Source organism: Acanthamoeba castellanii, assembly GCF_000313135.1.
Source record: "Acanthamoeba castellanii str. Neff unplaced genomic scaffold scf7180000084594, whole genome shotgun sequence".
Classification (NCBI taxonomy): Eukaryota; Discosea; order Longamoebia; family Acanthamoebidae; genus Acanthamoeba; species Acanthamoeba castellanii.
The window spans coordinates 725,375-742,958 of record NW_004457584.1 but is presented as its reverse complement, the minus strand read 5'-3'; the positions used below and the strand labels follow the sequence as shown (position 1 = coordinate 742,958).

At 57.5% G+C, this 17,584-nt stretch overlaps 7 protein-coding genes across 7 annotated transcripts; 6 read left to right on the top strand and 1 right to left on the bottom strand.

Annotated features, from left to right (window-relative positions):
• Window positions 1-451: 451 nt before the first annotated feature.
• Window positions 452-3,387, top strand: ACA1_055600 (RhoGEF domain containing protein; the record flags this gene model as incomplete). The annotated part of the gene is made up of 10 exons (XM_004344147.1): window positions 452-1,510; window positions 1,589-1,657; window positions 1,749-1,865; window positions 1,954-2,046; window positions 2,143-2,235; window positions 2,462-2,606; window positions 2,678-2,767; window positions 2,835-3,032; window positions 3,103-3,234; window positions 3,338-3,387. 10 exons carry the CDS (start codon window positions 452-454, stop codon window positions 3,385-3,387), a joined length of 2,046 nt encoding a protein of 681 aa, XP_004344197.1.
• A 153-nt stretch (window positions 3,388-3,540) lies between these two features.
• ACA1_055590 (dual specificity phosphatase, putative) lies at window positions 3,541-4,801 on the top strand (the record flags this gene model as incomplete). The annotated part of the gene is made up of 7 exons (XM_004344146.1): window positions 3,541-3,619; window positions 3,717-3,881; window positions 4,011-4,093; window positions 4,179-4,255; window positions 4,344-4,504; window positions 4,585-4,709; window positions 4,766-4,801. 7 exons carry the CDS (start codon window positions 3,541-3,543, stop codon window positions 4,799-4,801), a joined length of 726 nt encoding a protein of 241 aa, XP_004344196.1.
• A 95-nt stretch (window positions 4,802-4,896) lies between these two features.
• On the bottom strand, window positions 4,897-8,515 carry ACA1_055580 (RasGEF domain containing protein; the record flags this gene model as incomplete). The annotated part of the gene is made up of 13 exons (XM_004344145.1): window positions 4,897-5,028; window positions 5,118-5,220; window positions 5,302-5,435; window positions 5,548-5,622; window positions 5,774-5,942; window positions 6,073-6,146; window positions 6,240-6,573; window positions 6,666-6,716; window positions 6,817-6,897; window positions 6,986-7,067; window positions 7,273-7,378; window positions 7,491-8,178; window positions 8,283-8,515. 13 exons carry the CDS (start codon window positions 8,513-8,515, stop codon window positions 4,897-4,899), a joined length of 2,262 nt encoding a protein of 753 aa, XP_004344195.1.
• Window positions 8,516-11,468: 2,953 nt separating this feature from the next.
• Window positions 11,469-13,017, top strand: ACA1_055570 (uncharacterized protein; the record flags this gene model as incomplete). Its single annotated transcript, XM_004344144.1, has 7 exons — window positions 11,469-11,483; window positions 11,522-11,535; window positions 11,620-11,704; window positions 11,772-11,790; window positions 11,915-12,022; window positions 12,111-12,695; window positions 12,782-13,017. 7 exons carry the CDS (start codon window positions 11,469-11,471, stop codon window positions 13,015-13,017), a joined length of 1,062 nt encoding a protein of 353 aa, XP_004344194.1.
• An 802-nt stretch (window positions 13,018-13,819) lies between these two features.
• ACA1_055560 (protein C16orf58 family protein) lies at window positions 13,820-14,262 on the top strand (the record flags this gene model as incomplete). The annotated part of the gene is made up of 3 exons (XM_004344143.1): window positions 13,820-14,003; window positions 14,068-14,178; window positions 14,252-14,262. 3 exons carry the CDS (start codon window positions 13,820-13,822, stop codon window positions 14,260-14,262), a joined length of 306 nt encoding a protein of 101 aa, XP_004344193.1.
• A 361-nt stretch (window positions 14,263-14,623) lies between these two features.
• On the top strand, window positions 14,624-15,519 carry ACA1_055550 (uncharacterized protein; the record flags this gene model as incomplete). The annotated part of the gene is made up of 2 exons (XM_004344142.1): window positions 14,624-14,630; window positions 14,699-15,519. The coding sequence occupies 2 exons, from the start codon at window positions 14,624-14,626 to the stop codon at window positions 15,517-15,519; spliced, it is 828 nt and encodes a 275-aa protein (XP_004344192.1).
• Window positions 15,520-15,916: 397 nt separating this feature from the next.
• On the top strand, window positions 15,917-17,461 carry ACA1_055540 (aspartate aminotransferase; the record flags this gene model as incomplete). Its single annotated transcript, XM_004344141.1, has 4 exons — window positions 15,917-16,457; window positions 16,536-17,040; window positions 17,153-17,239; window positions 17,359-17,461. 4 exons carry the CDS (start codon window positions 15,917-15,919, stop codon window positions 17,459-17,461), a joined length of 1,236 nt encoding a protein of 411 aa, XP_004344191.1.
• Window positions 17,462-17,584: the final 123 nt, after the last annotated feature.

Below are 17,584 nucleotides of genomic sequence, written 5' to 3'. Positions count from 1 at the left end.
TTTCTTTGCTCTCAACGTCAGTCTACGAGGTTGAGTGTGAACTGAGGTCCACATAGTTGCAAAGAGACGACTTACGCGGTAGCACTTCCCACCCACTGGTGCCAGGTCCCCTGTATGTGAGGTGGGAGCTTGGTGCACGGTGCTGTAGTCGTGCCGGTCGTTCGCGCACTTTTCGAGGCCTTTGGCCGTTTGTGTCCCTGTCGGTGTGTTGGCTCCAATCCAAGCCACACCATGCCGCAAGATGTTTGGCTAGAACACCTGGTGGTGCATTCTGCTGACGCACTACATAGGCGCTTTAGCCTTGAGCCCCTTCTCCATCTTTGTGAACACGTACGCCATAAGCACCTGCGGAGTAGAGCACCATCGAATTGCCAATCGTTCTAATTCAATCTTGCTCTATCTTGAAGACTTGATGAATGCTGTCGCGAGAGGAGGGAGCAGCTCGTTAGAGATGAGCAGCCACAAGCGGCCCGTGCGTTCGGCGACGGCCACCATCGCCCAAATGGAGGATTTGATAGTGGACCTGGTCAAGATCAAGGAGCAGAGGGAGTCGATCAGCCACAGACCCAAGGACAGCGCGTGCAGCAGCATATGCAGCACAGACGACGTTCATCTTCCCCACATCAACCCTTCACCTTCATCATCCACCAATTTGTATCGAGTAGAGCCGATCTCAGGCCGAGACAGCACTAGTAGCGGCGGCAGCGACCGAGAGCAGGCATCGGTGGCACTAGGCGGAGAGATCGAGGACCTCAGGGAGAAGGTGCGGTTCCAGCAGGTGCTCATCGACGGCCTCAAGACCAAGCAGGTCCTGGTCGAGGAGAAGGCGCGGCGGCTCGCGACCAAGACCCAGAGCCTCGCCCTCCGCGTCGAGGAGCAGCAGGAGGAGATCCGCCAGCTGCGCGCCGCGCTGGCTCACGAGCGCGTCCACCGCGAGCGGTTGGTCAAGGAGGAAGCCGCGGCGCGGCGCGGCGCCACCACCAAGGTCAAGCCCGACAAGCGCGACAGCGGCATGGGCGACGCCAGCGACATGAGCGATGGCAGCACCATCATCGTCCGGCATGACGACGACGCAAAGGCGACGGCCGCGAGGAGCTCGGGCGAGGTCGTGGCGGAGCCGGAGAGGACCACCACCAGCGAGCGAGGCCGAAGCCGGGCCAAGGAGCGGCTGAAGAGCTGCATCTCGGCGCAGCCGATGATCGGCGGTGAAGCGAAGAAGAAGCGACGTCTGGAGAAGAAGATCGCCAGCGCGCGCGAGGACTTTGAGCGGAAGGAGGTCATGCTCAAGCGCGTGGTGGAGCGGCTCAACGCCGAACGCGTTGTGGACAACTACTGCGCGGCTGCCGCCAGCGGCGAGACTCGGCTGACAGTGTTGCAGGAGGAGGCGAAGGAGGAGATCGACGGGAGCAGCGAAATCAAGCGCGCCTTCATGGAGCGGCGAAGCCAGATCATCAACGAGTTCGTCACCACCGAGGAGGCCTACGTCAACAGCTTGCGCACCATCGTCGAGGTACTCCCAGTCATTCACTTGAAAATCATCCACACGCCCCTGCTCTATTCCTGATACTTCTTGCTTGCTTGCTTGTAGGTTTACCTGACGCCCCTGCGTGAGGCGCTACTCAACGGCGCAGAGATTCTCTCCGCAGAGGAGATGGAGGTGCGCGCCTGATGAAGGGAGTGGTGTGTCGTTTCTTGTTTCCTCACCTTGCACGCTTCTTCCTCGCTCTTGTCATCGTCGGTGTGAACAGACCCTGTTCAGCAGGGACATAACGACGATGTTCACTCTGCATGCCACGCTGCTCATCGAGCTCCAGGGCTCGGCCGCGTTCACGCCGGCGCTGAGCTCCTTTGTTCCCTATCTCAAGGTACTCCTTTCTTATTGAGCTCAATCACTGCCCATCATAATCTTCATCTTTCTTTCCTCATATCTTTCGCTGTCTCGCGCCTGGCCAGATCTACACGCAGTATGTGAACAACTTCCCGCAGGCGACGGAGCTCCTCACTCAGAAGACCGCCCGCTCCCGCCGATTTGCCGAATTCATCAAAGTACACACGCCCTACAACACAGTGCCGGTGGAGGCAGAGCTGTAACTTCTTCGAGGTTACAATGTACTCATACGTGTGGACGACAACCTTGTGCAGGAACGCCAGGAGGTACCCGCCAGCCTGTCTCGGCAAGATTCCCATCCAGAGTTGGGCAAGACCAACGAGACCCTGTCCTCGCTCCTGGTCATGGTGCGATCAACGCACACGCACACGCACACGCACCCGCACACGCACACGCACACGGTCCAAGGGCAACGTATATATTAACTCCTTTTTCTTTCGATCGTCAGCCTATTCAACGTCTGCCTCGTTACGAGCTCCTGATCAAGGTTGGGCGCCCACATTTGAAACCTGCCCAATTGCATCGATTGCAGCTTTCTAACCTCTCTTTGGCGGGTGTGTGTGTGTGATGCAGGACATATTGAACTGCACCCCACAAGACTCTGCGCAGGCGCAGGAGCTGCATAACCTGTTGCAAGCCGTGCAGGAGGTCAACACCCACGTCAACGAGAGCAAGCGCAAGGAGGAGAACACCCAGAAGCTGCTCCTCATACAAAAGGGTACCCTAAGAGCAGGCAAAGAGGAGCATAGAGCCATCCCTCGACTCACCCGCCCCTTTCACATTTCGCAGGGCTCATCGGAAACGGCGACTTATCCATCTTTGATCGAATCGGCCGCCGGTTCGTCATGGAGGGACGCATGGGCGTGCGACTTGTTCATGGTACACACACGCGGGCGCGCACACACGTTTGGCATTGCGCTGACCCGGTTCTTGTCGGCTTCTGCAGGAAAGGGCGGGAGCTCTGCATTCCCGTCGAAGTGGCGGAAGGTGAAGGCCGCGGACAAGCAGCCCCCTCTCTCCTTCTCGAGGCACCTGCTCTTCCTCTTCAACGACCTGCTGATGGAGACGAAGCACATCAGAAAGAGGGAATTCAAGTTCAAGCGCGTCTTTTTCCTCGATGCCATCTCCATCGACAGCTACGATGGTACACGCACACCACCGCACACACCACCGCACACCGCACACGCAATTGATGGTGTGCTGTCTGTCGACAGGCAACGAGGAGGACGCGCAGAGGATCTTTGTTCTCACGGACGAGGAGGACGGTCGCGTGCTGCATCTCAAGGCGGACTCTGTGCAGGAGAAGCTGGAGTGGATGCAGGCCATCGCCAAGCAAATCGACACGCGTACGTCCGCTCGTCGCCATCACCATTGCAATGTTGGTGTGTGTGGTGTGTGTGGTGTGTGGTGAACTCAACTCACCTTCCTTATGCTTTTTCTGTTGAACAGGACAAGAGGAACATGATGGCAAGCAACAGCAGCGAACAACAACATTCTGAATCAAACCGGAAGTGGTGTGATCATGAAGAGAAGACGAAGAAGCAGAGAAGTTGTACAGAGCGGCACAGTTCTACGAACGGCCGCTGCACTGAAAATAAAATCAATTATTCATGATTTTGGCCGAGAAATGCACAGAAGAAGAGATATAAAAGATGGAGGCCGGCCAGGAAGACCAGAGGCAGTTGCTGCTTAGTCAGCTCACCTTTTCCGGTCTCTCGCAGAACTGTTCACGTACGCCTCTCACCATCTTCTTCTCTTCATCTCTTCATCTTCATCGTCGTAAGGCGTGGCCTGAAGGGGGTGAGGGTCTGCGCGGGTCCACCTCCAGGCTACGCTGCGAACCCGTTCAGGCGAGATCGCTGCACGGAGTGCGGCAAGGGCGTGCGGGACCACCGGGCGGAGGCCGTCAGCAATGACGACATCATGGTCGCCATCGCACACGCCCAGGGCGCACAAGGCGGCCACCTCATCCTCCCCGCCGAGAACGGCTTCGGTACACACGACACACGGCACACGGCACACGGCACACGACACGACACGACACGACACGACACGACACACCACAGGCACGACACGCACGACACGGCACACGCACGAGCTAAGGCGTACCGTGGCTGGGCAGGCGAGATGCATTTGGGAGGCTTCATGGCGTCGGGGAAGGCCTACATCGAGTCGCGGCGCATCACCCACGTCATCAACGCCGCCGTACGCCACACACGCTCTGCCCTCTTTTCTGTGCTACACAGCTGTCTGGCTGACCTGTGCGCGCACGATGATGGGGTTGTTCTAGAAAGGGCTCGGGAGCTTCTTCGTGGGCTGGGCCAAGCAGCTGCCGGCCCTCGCGGAGCAGGGCGTCGTCTTCATGAGGTGCGCCTCCCACGCTGAGTGCCATGCTATGGTGCACAAAGGTTTGTGAAAAACAACGATCGTTGCTGAACGTTGGCGAGGGCTGCAGGCTGGAGTGGACGGACACGCACGACCAGAAGCTGTACCGGGACCAGCCGTGGGACACGCTGACCGAGGCCGTCCTCTTCATCGAAGACGCCCGCAAGCGCGGCGGCAACGTGGTGGTCCACTGCGCGCAGGGCAAGTCTCGCAGCACGACCGTCGTAGTCGGTATGGTGAAATTTCTTCTATGTGTTTCTTGATTAGTGATATATTGATATTTTGCTGCACGATTGATGTGCGTGCTACAGCGTATATGATGGCCAAACGGGGCATGGGCGTGGAGGAGGCCGTCAAGTTCGTGCAAGCCAAGCGCCCTGAGGCCGACCCCAACTCCAACTTCATCGCCCAGCTCCACGAGTTCCACAACTCGCCCGTACGCACCCCCTTCACCACTTCTTGGCCTTGGTCTGACACATCTCTCTTTCCCAGGAGCTGGCCCAGCTGCGCACCCAGTTCACCCAATAGTCTCTACATGTTATATTTTATATTTTATATTATTTTTAAATATATAAACATAGAGAATTTCTTTATATTGATCGTAGAAATACATCCGGATATGCCTACTGCTCGATGGTTTCGTCGACGGTGAGCGAGTGGCGGTAGGCGTCTTCGGTGGCGAGATAGGGCAGCGAGCACAGGGTTTCGATGAGCGCAGGGTCGCGCTTGAAGTGGAATCCAGTCTTGATGAAGCCCTGCATCTGATCAACAAGAAAGTAGGGTGTGTGAGGAAAAAGAAGAGAGATTGTGATCTTGTGAATGAATGAGTGTAGCGATGTGGTACCTCTTTGATGACGAGCGCGTTCATGCAGTGGTAGTACCAGTGGACGCAGGTCTTGTCGCCCCAGTCCATGTTGAGGAACGGCGTGTAGCCATCGCTCACAAAGCTTGTGCGGCCAAGTGTCAGCAAACACGACCACACACACACACACACAGAGAGAGAGAGAGAGGAGTGCGCAGGAGGAGACCTGAGGTCGACCAGGTGCATGCCCAAGTAGGGCACGCCCGGCGGCGTCATAGTCTCCGCGAGGGCGCGCAGGCGCCGCCTGGTCGACATCTGCGTCAGAGCCTCGAGCGTCTTCACCGCCGACTTGGACATGTTCTGCGCGCGTCGCCGTCGTGCGTGTGCCGTGCGTGCGGCGTGCGTGTGCCGTGCGTGTGAGAGCGATCATTGCCATTGTGGGCTCTGGCGCGAGTGCGGGTGGTGTCCGTACCTGCCGGGTCTTCTTCAGACGATGGACCGCAGCACAGCCCAGACCAGAAACGATCGCGAGCGTCGATGTGAGGTCCTTTTTTCGGGAAGGCGCGACGTGTGTGAGATCGTGGACACGCGCCCACCGCACACACGCAAACCGCACACGCGCAACCGCACACACCACCGCACACGCACACCACCGCACTCGCACGGGAGAGTGGGAAGGAGGGTGAATAGGTCCATACCTGGATCTTGAAGGAGTGGTTGGCGATGTCGACCCACTTCTCCAGCATCTTGACGCGCGGCTTCATGCTCCTCTCCATCACGATGGTCGTGGCCACGTAGCCCGCCACCATGTTGAAAAAATCCACCAGCTGTCGCACATTCGGACACGTGCTCGGTTGGTGCTTCCACCTTCACGCACACACACACACACACACGCACACGCACACACACGCACACACACACACGCACACACGCACACACACACACACACGCACGTCAGGAATGCATAGGATGATGTTGAAGGACAAGGGGGGTGTACCGCATGTTGAGCAGCTCGTCGTGGGGCAGCTGCGCGAAGAGATCGAAGGCGATCAGGGCCATCTGCCGAGCAATCTTTTTCGAGCTGCAGCGACACAAGCACGCAAGCACACGTCAGCCGAGCTGTGCACAAGGAATGTGTCGGCAACATTCCACACAAACACAAACGTGCCTGGTCTTGTGCAGGTCGATCAGCCGCCAGTTGGGGCCTTCCCCGCCACCCGCCTCTGGCTCGCCCTCGTCGCTCTTTTCACCACTCTCCTTTTCCTTTCCTTTTTCTTTGTCGTTTTCTTTTCCCTCGGTCGACGCGGTAGACGCGGCTGTGGCCGTGGCGACGGCGGAGTGCACGCGCGGGGTGATGACCACTCGACGCAGCGGGTCGGTGGGCTTGAGGGCGGCGATGTACTGCTGCAGGAGCTGGTGGAAGGCCTTCTCCAGCGGGTGGAAGGTGAGGTGCGACTCCAGGAACTCCTGCATGCGCGCCGCCAGCACCGGATCTGTTCTGTGCGTGTGTTGTTGTTGCGTGTGCGTGTGCGTGTGCGGCGTCAGTCACCTGTGCGTGTGCGGTCGTGCGCGAATGGAGAAATATTTCACCTGAAATGGCAGGGCTGCTCTTTGATCCAGCACTTCACAACGTGGACAACCCTGCGTGGGCACGCACGAGATATCAGCCACATTAAACAACTAAAATAACAATAAAAAACAAATGATAAAAATAACAAATAATAATAATAGTAATACGTACATATTTTGGACGGGCGCGAGCTTGTGCTTGCGCCACAGGAGTTGATAGTCGCGCGAGTAGCCCCTCGGCATGATGCACAGGCTGGGCAAAAGACGGAGAACACGAGTGTACGTCAGACACTCGCGAGTGCCTCGAGCAAAGAAGCGAGAATGAGCGAGCCCACACGTACTATTCCTCGAGCATGCGGAGCACCTCAACGCTGGACACAAACGACTGGTGGGTGAGAAGGAACTGCGTGACCATCGGGTCGTCTGAGGTGATGATAAAGAAGCGTTGATCGGGTCAGTTCTCCAGAAAATAATAATACTAATTTGTTATTTTTATTTATAATTAATTTATCATAGGGTCAGTTCGCCAAAAAATAATAATACTAAATAATTATTCATATATTGTGTGTAAATAAATATACGTGTATGTGGAGCGCCAACAAGTGTGAGTGGTAAAAGGTGGTGGTACCGAGCGACGAGAGCTCTGTGAGCATGTAGTTCACGAGGCCCCAGGGCGTTCCGCCGACGATGTAGAGGTCGTCCTTGTTCGCCCCGAATTGTTGAACCGGCGTGTCCTGCAATAATGCAATCAACGACACACACAGCACACGACACACACGACACGCACACATGTGAGTTTCATGCCTAGCCAAATGGTCGTGTGCGATCACACACACACACGCGTACCCAGGCGAACTGGGCCAGCACGACCTCCTGTTCGCGTATCTCGACCTTGGTGAGGCTCCGCGCGGCCTTCTCCTTGACCAGCTGCACGAAGTCCTCCCGACTGCTCGCCGCCGTGTCGACCTTGTACGACTTGCCCGACGACCCGACCCGCTCCTCCGCCGCCTCGCGCCTGTTCTGCGCCTCTCGTCGCAGCTGCCTCTTCCCCACATCGTCGTCACCATCACCATCACCATCGTCATCTTCGCTGTCGCGCTCGTCGCCGTCGGCGTTGTCGTCATTGTCGGCGTCGTTGGCGATGATGTGGCGCCACCGAGCCTCTTCGTCGTCGCCCCCACACTCGCGCATGCTGCGCTTCACCCGCCGATGCAGGGTCTGCACGTACCACTCCTTCCACCGGCCGCCGCCCACGCCGCCGTCGTCGCCGTCGCGGTAGTCGTTGTTGTCATCGTCGTCGTCCACGGTGCGGCCCTTGGTGAGATACGAGTCGTCGTTGCTCAGCTTGGCCTTGGCCCGCTGCAGGCTGGCCCTGGGCCGGTGCCGCTGGTGGTCTTTGCTGCGCTTGCCTCCCTTGGCCGCCGCCGTGGCCTTCCCGTGCGAACTAGAGTCCTCGCCACCGGCTCCAGCCTCCGCTTCCGCGCCGCCACCCGGCAGCGCCCACCCGCGCTTGACCGCCAGCCCTTTCCACAACCTGAAAAATTTGTTAATAATTTAAAAAAACTAATATCTTAATAATAATTGAAATAGATTATAAAATTTCCATTTTATGAAAAAAGGAAAAGGACTGGGAGGTACGTGTCATCGTGGGCGAGGCGGCGCCAGGCCTGGCTCACGAGACCGACGGCGCAGAGATCGATGCCGTCGTCCAGGCAACCGAAGATGGCGCACAAGATTTCGTCTGAGAGAAGTTCAATGGCAGAGGGCTGTTGCGAGATGTTGGTGTCCTTTGCGCCCGAGGCGCTCTGGGCAAGCTCCTTCTTCCCCTTCTTATTCGCACTCAGTGCCTTCTGCTTGCTCCCCTTCAGCATTTTTATGGTGCTGGTCCCTTTTTTTTTTTTTTGTTTGCGCCTTTTTCCGACATTATTATTATTTCGAAATTATTTCGAAATTCTCAGACCAATCCTAAAAAAAAAAGCTGTCGCTGCGAGTCCTTGCACTTGGAAACTCCGGCTTTCTGTTCCCAGTCTGCACTTTTTCTGATTACGATACGAATTACGATTGGTCAGTTCGTGCCGACATCATTGGCGCCAACGGTGCTGACGTGGGCCTCCCAGTCTGCACTTTTTCTGGGTTAACTGCATTGTAGTTCAAAAAGTCATGAGCCACCTGTGTCGCCACACAGAGTGCACTCACTTGCTGTGCAATGGCCAGCGACCAGCATACTCATGTACCACTGAATGGAATTGTCATGAACATTTGAAACACATTGTACCCTGCCAAGTCTCCTGCCCATGTTGCCTTGAGGTAGCCTAGCCTTTTGTTGCCTGTGTTCATCTCTTCTGTTCTAATGCATTCTGTGTGCACTAGCCACAAGTGGCACTGACAGGGACCACTCCTGCTGTGCCAGCCACCAACAGCACAGAACACCACCAACCTCATCCAACACCAATCTGCTGCCCACACACCACATGTCCCAAACAATATCAGAACAATTCACACCTGCTACACCATCTGCAGACAAAAGCACACTGCACACACATGTGCTGTGCTGGCTGTGACAAAGCAGAGCAACGCTTGTCCAACAAGTGGAAGAGAGATGCTGATGCTGAAGTAGCAAGAAGAGAGCTTGAAGAGAAGAAATGTACCAAGCACAACAAGATCAATGAGTGGCTGGTGGTGGTCAAGGAGAAACTGGTGCAAGACAATGCTCACAAGAACTTGAAGAACTACAACTCCTGGGAAGAAGATCGTGGCCACATCCTGCAGGTGGTAAGTCCCTTTGCATTAGGTTGGTGCTGGAGTGTGGCATTAAGGTGTGCACACACCCAACAGGCAACACAGGCAGCATATGGTGAGAAGAGCACGTACACAGAATGCATTGTTGACCAGCTCAAGACGAACAAGCAACTGCGTCAAGCGGTTACTGAGGCGCGCACCGAGCTTGACAGGGCGGCAAAGCAACCTTCGCCAACTGCTGGCATACAAGGATTGGATGAGGATATCAGGTACATGATGGACGCAAGGCAGGGTTAATCATAAGCTTACTTAGTGCATGTGTGGTGCGGCGGTGCGGCGGTGCGGCGGTGCGGTGGTGGCGTGTGTGTGTGTGTGTGTGCGGGGTGCGGCGGTGCGGCGGTGGGCGGCGTGGTGGTGTGGCGGCGTGTGCATGTGTGTGCGGCGGTGCGTGTGCGTGTGTGCGGGGTGCGGCGGCGTGGTGGTGTGGCGGCGTTGCGGTGGTGGCGGCGGTGCGTGCGTGTGCGGGGGTGCGTGTGCGTGTATGCGGCGGTGCGGCGGTGCGGCGGCGTGATGGTGTGCCGGCGGTGTGGTGGTGCGGGTGGTACAGATCGTGCGTGGGAAGAGACAGTGAGGACGTTTGGGATCTCCAAGCAAGGCTCCCTGCACGCACTGCGCCAACAGCGCAAGGAGATGGACTCAGTTCTGCCTGTCCTTCCAACAAGTGGGCAAGGCTACCACCTACCACTAATCGACTACTTGAAGTGGCACTTCAGCCGCCATCCACCATCATCACCTGCGACTGAACCTATTCTCCTCAAAATGGCGTTTGATGGAGCGGTGGTGACGGGGTAGCGAACGCACCAGGAGCTTGGCGGCTTTCAGGTTCTTCATTCAGGCGAAGCTCTCGCCTCGATCAAATCCCCGCGCAATTGCCACGTGTGCACCATCTACATCGGCGGAGAGACCGAAGAGGAGCTGAGAACAGAGCTGCAGGCGACCATAGAGGCACACGCACACGCACCCCCGCACACGCACACGCACCCCCGCACACGCACCCCCGCACACGCCACGCACGCACCGCCGCACACCCACGCACACGCACCGCTGCACACGCACCCCTGCACATGCACCCATGCACACTCACGCACCGCCGCACATGCACCGCCGCACACACATGCACATGCAACCACGCACACCTGCACGCACACACCAATGTACATGCTGCCGCTCCTGCCACTGCATAGTAACATCCCTTCTTCTGCACAACATGCAGGCGGTCAACCACATTGCTGTCGAAATGAAGCTTGTGGTTGGAGAAAAGGAATGGTTGCTCAAGCCCATTCTTACCTGTGATCTGAAGGCGCTCATGAAGATGCTTGGACTCTACGACGTGTTTCATCCTCGCGCCATGTCCAAATGCCCGTTCTGTTCCTGTTCTTCAAGGTATGGTTGTTAGTTGAAGTTTTGTTTGCACACCATTTAACACTAAGCACGTGGTTTGCCTGCACAGCAACATACATGACTTTTCTATTGAAGCATGGCCATTCCATGAAGAAGATGGGTGTGGATGAGCGGGCCTAGGACTTCGAGGAACTGGCGCTGTAGCGTTGACCACTTGATCTGGATTGCTTCACCATTCACCAGCAGCACCTCGCCTCTCCACTGCAGTTGGGCTACTTCGCTTTGCTCCTGTTTGATGTTGCCCCCTCGTTCCTCTTCAAAAGGTTGCTCATCGTCCTCAATTCTCTCCCATTTGACGCGGACTGTTCATTCATCCATCCTCGCTCGACGACTAGTCGTCGACAACGCGAAAAATGGCAGAGAAACAGATTTACCTGACTTATTTCTCGGTGCACGTTCGGCAGGGCGACCGTAAATCCGGAAAAATATCCTTAAGTGTATGCAAAGTTTGTTGCTCCCTTTCCTGATAGGCGCTAATAAATGAATTGCAGTCCCCGTTACTAGGCACGAACACCTGTTCATCACGGGCTGCTGATTGGTTTACTTTATATGCTGCGGGGAAGGGTCCTGCGACGACATCTCCGACACTAGAGCCGCAACGTGGCCAATCTTTCGATGGAGTCGATGTGGCGAACGCAGGTTCTTCATCCATTTGCTCACTTGCTCCTCCTGCTCAGCCTCGTCGCTTTCGGTACGTGTTGATGCCGGAGTGCAGTACATGGCAATAGATGGAGTGAAGGGTTATAAAATTTATTTATGTATTATTTTTCTGCAGGGCTGTGCGCCAGCCCAAGCCCAAGCCCGAGTCCCAGCGCCTCACCCAGCCCGAGCCCCAGCGCGTCGGCCAGCCCGGGCTTCATGTTCTCCAACGTTAGCTCCACCGTCCGGCTCGCGCCCGTGCTGCGGTTCAATCTCTCCGCGCCGCAGGTTGACATTCTGCCCAAAGGTGAGTCGCCTTGATACTCTCTTCTCGTTCATTCTTTCTCCTCGGCGCTCGGTGTTCTCGGGGCTCACCGTGCCTGGGTCACGCTCACACGCCGCGCCTGGGTCAACTCCACACACACACACAGCCGACAATGGGACGGTGGTGCCGGTGCCGGTGCTGGGCTTCCGCCTCATCCGGGCCGCGCAGATCAACGCCAGCGGGGCCGTGACCCTTCCGGCCACGTTCGTCAATGGTACACACCTTGTCACCGCACGCACAGACCGCACACACTTACCGCACTCCCCCACACGCACACACACTTACCGCACACGCATACAAAGGGACGTGGAGCAGGGTGAACAGCAACGCGCTGAACGCGAGCCAGTCGTTCATCTACGCGTGCCGGCTGGCATTCCCCAACGGCACCGCGCTGCGGCCGGAGCCCGCCACGCTCCGGCTGCAGCTGTACATTTTCAACCGGTCCTTGAACATCACGCTCGACCGCCTGCTGGCCTACAACACGACGCCGGCCTACTCCAAGATGACCCTGAGCATCTCCCACTGGCCCTGGCTCGAGGCCGAGCAGCACGCGGCCGACCGCCTGCAGGTGCGGCTGCGCATCACGCCACCGTTCAACGGCACCCTACAGGCCGGCAACGAGAGCAACGGCCTGGTGCAGACCTTCACGCTCACGGGCCAGGCCCTGCCGCCCTTCATCGAGAAGCTGCTCAACGGCCGCCAGCTGGTGCGGCGCGTGCGGCTGGTGGACGCGGTGGAGCTCGACAGCCAGGTGGTGGTGACCAACACGAGTGCGCTGTCAATGCTCGGGGCCGAGCGAAGCAAGGTCGATTTCGCGCTGAACATCACCACATCCGAGCTCGTGCTCTCGTTCGGCCACTTCAACTCCACCCTCGTCTACGACCCCGGTACCCTTTTCACTCTTCGCTTTTCGTTCTTCGCGTTTGTTCTTCGCTCTTCGTTCTCTGTCTGACTCATCTCGACCACGCCACAGATTTCGGGGTATTGCTCGAGGGCAAGGAGAACGGCGGAGGAGATGGGAACGGGGTTGGGAGCGACGACAACACGGCCCTGATCGTGTCGGTCTCCGTATTGGTGCCCGTCGCGGTGCTGGTCGTGGTGGCCGTCGTGGTCGGCGCGCTCGTGCTCACGCGGCAGGCACGAGCCCGATTCACCGCCGCCGCCGTCCAGTCCACCGCCAACATCAACTTTTCGTCAGAGGACCTCTGACCAGCAGCAAATATTACTCCTGTCAAGAAGAGATCTTGTAGTTGGTTCTTGACTAATTTGCTGCACGGGGCACCTCATGGACCGAGAATGGATAAGAACAACCCAAAGACAGACGGAGTGCGCCAAGCCGACAGCACACTCCTCGGGATGCTTGCACGCCAGGGCTTTCTTCTTGTCCTGCTACTCGTTGGCTTGGGTACCTCATTTCCGGCACCAGCCCTGAAACAGATAAGATAGGACATAAATGGACCTGGCACGGAGTAACCAGCGTGACCCTCGACCGCCCCCTGTCGTTCAACGTCACCACCGTCTTCTCCAAGCTGACCATGAGCATCAGCAACTGGCCCTGGCTCGCCGCCGAGCACCACGGCCACGACCGGCTTCAGCTGCGCGTTTCGCACCAGGGGCAGTCCCAGCCGTCATTCCTCGCGCCACTAAAAGGCCTCGATGCGGTAGAACTCGTGTCGATGCGCTCGTGCTCACCCACTACGCACGAGCACGCTTACGCTTTCGCCGCGCTCAAGTCTGCCGCCAACGTCAACTTTTCTTCTGAGGATTTGTAGCTTGAGGTTGACACGCACGGCAGCGACCAGAGGCCCTGGTCGCTGCCCAGAAAGCGAAGACCTCCACAGCCGAGCTTGGGCAAGAAGAGTTTCTTGAATAGTTTCTTCTTTGCTTTTCTTTAGCGTCTTCTGCTTCTTGTTGGGCGACGATGGAAGCTGTGGTTGAGGAGTGGAGAGACGGGGAGCTGGTTGGCCGCTATGGTGAGGATGCAACCAAGCCTAATTCAGATGCCTGGGTCATGAAGGGAGTGCGTGGAGGAGGCGCAACAGCAAGAAGGAGGGGGTGGTGGCAAGATGTGCTGCTACCCGAGGGCTATCCCGAGAGCGTGTCGGGGGACTATGCCACCTACCAGACGTGGGACACGGTCCAGGCGCTGTGCAGTTCCATCACGGGCCTCCTCTGCACCCGCGCTCTTCTTCAAGGTCCCCCCCTCTATTTACTTGTACGCGCCACAGCGGCTAAGCTGACAGACCCATTGGAGTGCAGGGGTGGGGGTGGGCGACGTGGGCGCCACGCCAGGGGCAGCGGCGGTGCAGTGGGCGCTGAGGGACGGCGCGGGCATGGTCGGCCGCATCGGCTTCGCATGGCTTCAGGCACGTACTACTCCCTCCTCTCCACCCCGTGACGAGTTGCGGTACTTCGTACACTCTCTAACCGAACGGGCGCACAGTAGGGAAGTGAGCTTGACAACAACGCCAAGACGTGGCGACTCATGGCTGACATCTTGAATGGTAGAGGCCCACAGTATGATTTGACTGTTGGGTTTTTACTCCTCTTACATGATGATGACATACATCGTGGCGATGGGACAGATATCGGGATGACGCTAGAGCTGCTTTCACCCCTCTTTCCGGCTTACTTCTTTGCGCTGGCATGCGCCGGGTATGCAACAACTCCACTTCGACCGACGTAGGTCCACATGCTCTTGACTGGAGTCTGATCGAGAGCCAACACTCGCAGGAGCTTCTGTAAGGCAATCGTGGGAGTGGCAGGCGGAGCTACACGAGCCGCCATCACCATGCACCAGGCACGCGCAGACAACATGGCCGGTACTGGCTCTCGACCTTGAAGCGCCTACACTCACGGATGTCTGACTCTCTTGTTGTGTTGTCTGCAGACGTGGCCGCCAAGGACGGAAGCCAAGAGACGGCGGTGACTTTGGTGGGCCTGATACTTGGGCTCATCATTGCACCGCTGGTGGACGAAAACTACTTCCTCATCTGGCTCTTGTTCGCGGTATTCACCACGGCTCACCTGTTCGCCAACTATCGGGCCGTGCGCGGACTCGTCATGGACACGCTCAACCGCCAGCGGCTCGCCATCGTGGTGACCCACTACCTCGGTTCCGCGAGCCGCGAGGTGCTATCGCCCGTCCAGGCCAGCGCTCGGGAGTGGCCCCTCTGGTTTGCATTCATGGACCGAGGCCACCCGATAAGGCTCGGCACCTCGCTTGCGGCCCTGCACCCTCGGCTTCGCCTACCCTCCGACATCGCTCTTTCGGGCCTTACCGTCCGCTGCGCCTATCTCACCTGCGTCTGCACTTCCGGTGGCGCGGCGCTTCTCCTCACGCCGCCTGCTGAACGCTCTACCGACAACCAGCAACAACTCTACGGCGACGAGGAATGCAGCCTTGCGGGCCGGCCGTCGATCGAAGTGCTGCTGCGGCAGGATGCCGACCACGGCGTGATGATTGAGGCCTTTGCTTCGGCGCTGGTCGCACGCCGCACTCTGGGAGAGCTGCAGGACCAGGCGTGCCAGCCTGGAGCACAGCCGCTGACCCTCCGCCGCCTGGCCGCGGCCCTACAGAGCGAGCAATCGCGCCTCTTGCCGCCACTCGTCGCCGCCCTCTCCACAACGGGGTGGCATACCACCCGCTCGCTTTTCGGACCCGGTCCCTATCGCTACCGCTCAGCATCGTCAGCGTCATCGTCCTCATGATTCCCACACGATAATTTTTGTTTTGCCTCCGTCAGGACTCGAACAGCAAACCGCGCGACAGACAAGGCCGATGCTGGGGGATCACTTTCCGACTTTCTTCCGAGGCATGCGAGGAATTTGGGTCGACATTTGCCCGATTTTCTCCGCGAGCACTCTTACGGTTGTTCGCGTAGAGCTTGCGCTGCGTGTTCTCGCTGGTGTGTTTTGCTCCTGTTGCACGGTTCGACACGGCTCGTCTTCCTCTTCCTCTTCCTCAAATTCATACAGTTCCATAACAAGTACGTTACAAGCACCGCCCTACAGCGCTCTCGAAAGAGCGTGCATCAACAACAACGGTCTCCTTCGATTCATTCAAATTCAAATTTGCTCGCGAATTAATCTCTCGAATTGTGCAGAGATGCAAACGCAAAGAGTCGCGTCGCGCATGGGCAAGCTGGGTACCGAGACGGCCTTTGCTGTTTCGCTCGAGGCCGCCAAGGTTGCCGAGACTGGCAAGAAGGTGTACCCGTTCCACATTGGCGACCTCGATTTCGCCTCCCCCGATTTCGTGGTGCAGTCGATGAACAAGGCGATTGCCGACGGCAAGACGGGCTACTGCGCTGGTGCCGGCATATTGCCCCTCCGCAAGCGCCTGGCCGAGGTGCTGGGTGAGCAGCGAGGCGTCACCTACGGGCCTGAGCACATCTCGGTCCAGAGCGGCGGCAAGCCGGTCATCACCAAGTTCTTCTCCTCGGTCATGGAAGTCGGCGACGAGGTGCTCTACCCGAGCCCTGGCTACCCCATCTACGAGTCCCAGATTCAGTACCTCGGTGGCGTCCTCAAGCCCTACACCTACATCGAGAAGGAGGACGGCTTCGCCCTCGATTTGGACGGCCTGCGAAGTCAGATTACGTCCAAGACCAAGGTTCTCGTGTACAACAACTACCAGAACCCCATGGGTACAGCCTCCCGACGCGACGTTCCTCATTTTGAACGTCAAGATTTCCACGTTTATAAACTCGCTTTTCATTTTTCAGGAATTGCCAGCTCTGATGAAGAGATGGCTGAGATTGCCAAGATCGCCATCGAGCACGACCTGTTGGTTCTCTCGGACGAGGCCTACTTCAACATCCTCTACGACGGCGTCAAGGGAAAGAGCATCGTCTCGCTTCCTGGCATGTACGACCGCACGGTCATCCTCTACACTTACTCCAAGTCGTGGGCCATGACCGGCTGGCGTCTGGGCGCTGCCGTTGGTCCTCAGTGGATCATCAACCTCATCAACAAGCTCAACACCAACGACGAGTCGTGCACCACCCACTTCATCCAGTGGGCCGGCATCGAGTGCCTGACCAAGGAGGGCGAGAAGTACACCGCCGAGGTCGTCAGCAAGCTGCAGGAGAGGCGGGACGTGCTGGTCGAGGCCATGCGGAAGGTGCCCGGCTTCAAGTGCCACTCGCCTCCTGCTGCGTTCTACCTCTTCGTCAACGTGACCGAGGCCATGGAGAAGCTGGGCCTCACCAACTACGAAGAATTCAGAAGGTATCGGCTCGTCTTCTCGATGGCCTATCTGAAACCATCGCTCCATGTTGCACGTTTCATCATTGACCTGATAACCCAATTGACGATGACCATGATGGTGATAATGACGCAGGAACATTCTGGACGCTACTGGCGTGGCGTTCTGCACGAGGGAGCACTTTGGTGCTTCGCTGCCGGGCGAGACGCAGAAATACGTCAGGTGAGCATCCCCCGCATCATCATCGTCTTTTCTTCAACAGCGTCATCTTCTTCCTCTGGTTCTATTGAAGGAGGATGGCCGAGCTGACCCTGCTTCGTTGTGATCGTGCTCTTCAACAGGTTTGCCTACTCGGGCATTGGGCTCAAGGATATCCAGGAGGCCTGCGAGCAGCTGAAGAACTTCATGGAGAAGGTGTACAAGAGCGAGACCTCCACTGCCTAAGCCTGCTCCCTTTCCGCGTCACTACCCTTCCTCTCTCTCTTCTCTTCTCTCTCGAGAGCTTTCAACTCAACAAGCTTCCTCGATTTTGTTGCTTAGCGTCCTATCTCTTCCTCTCTACCTCTA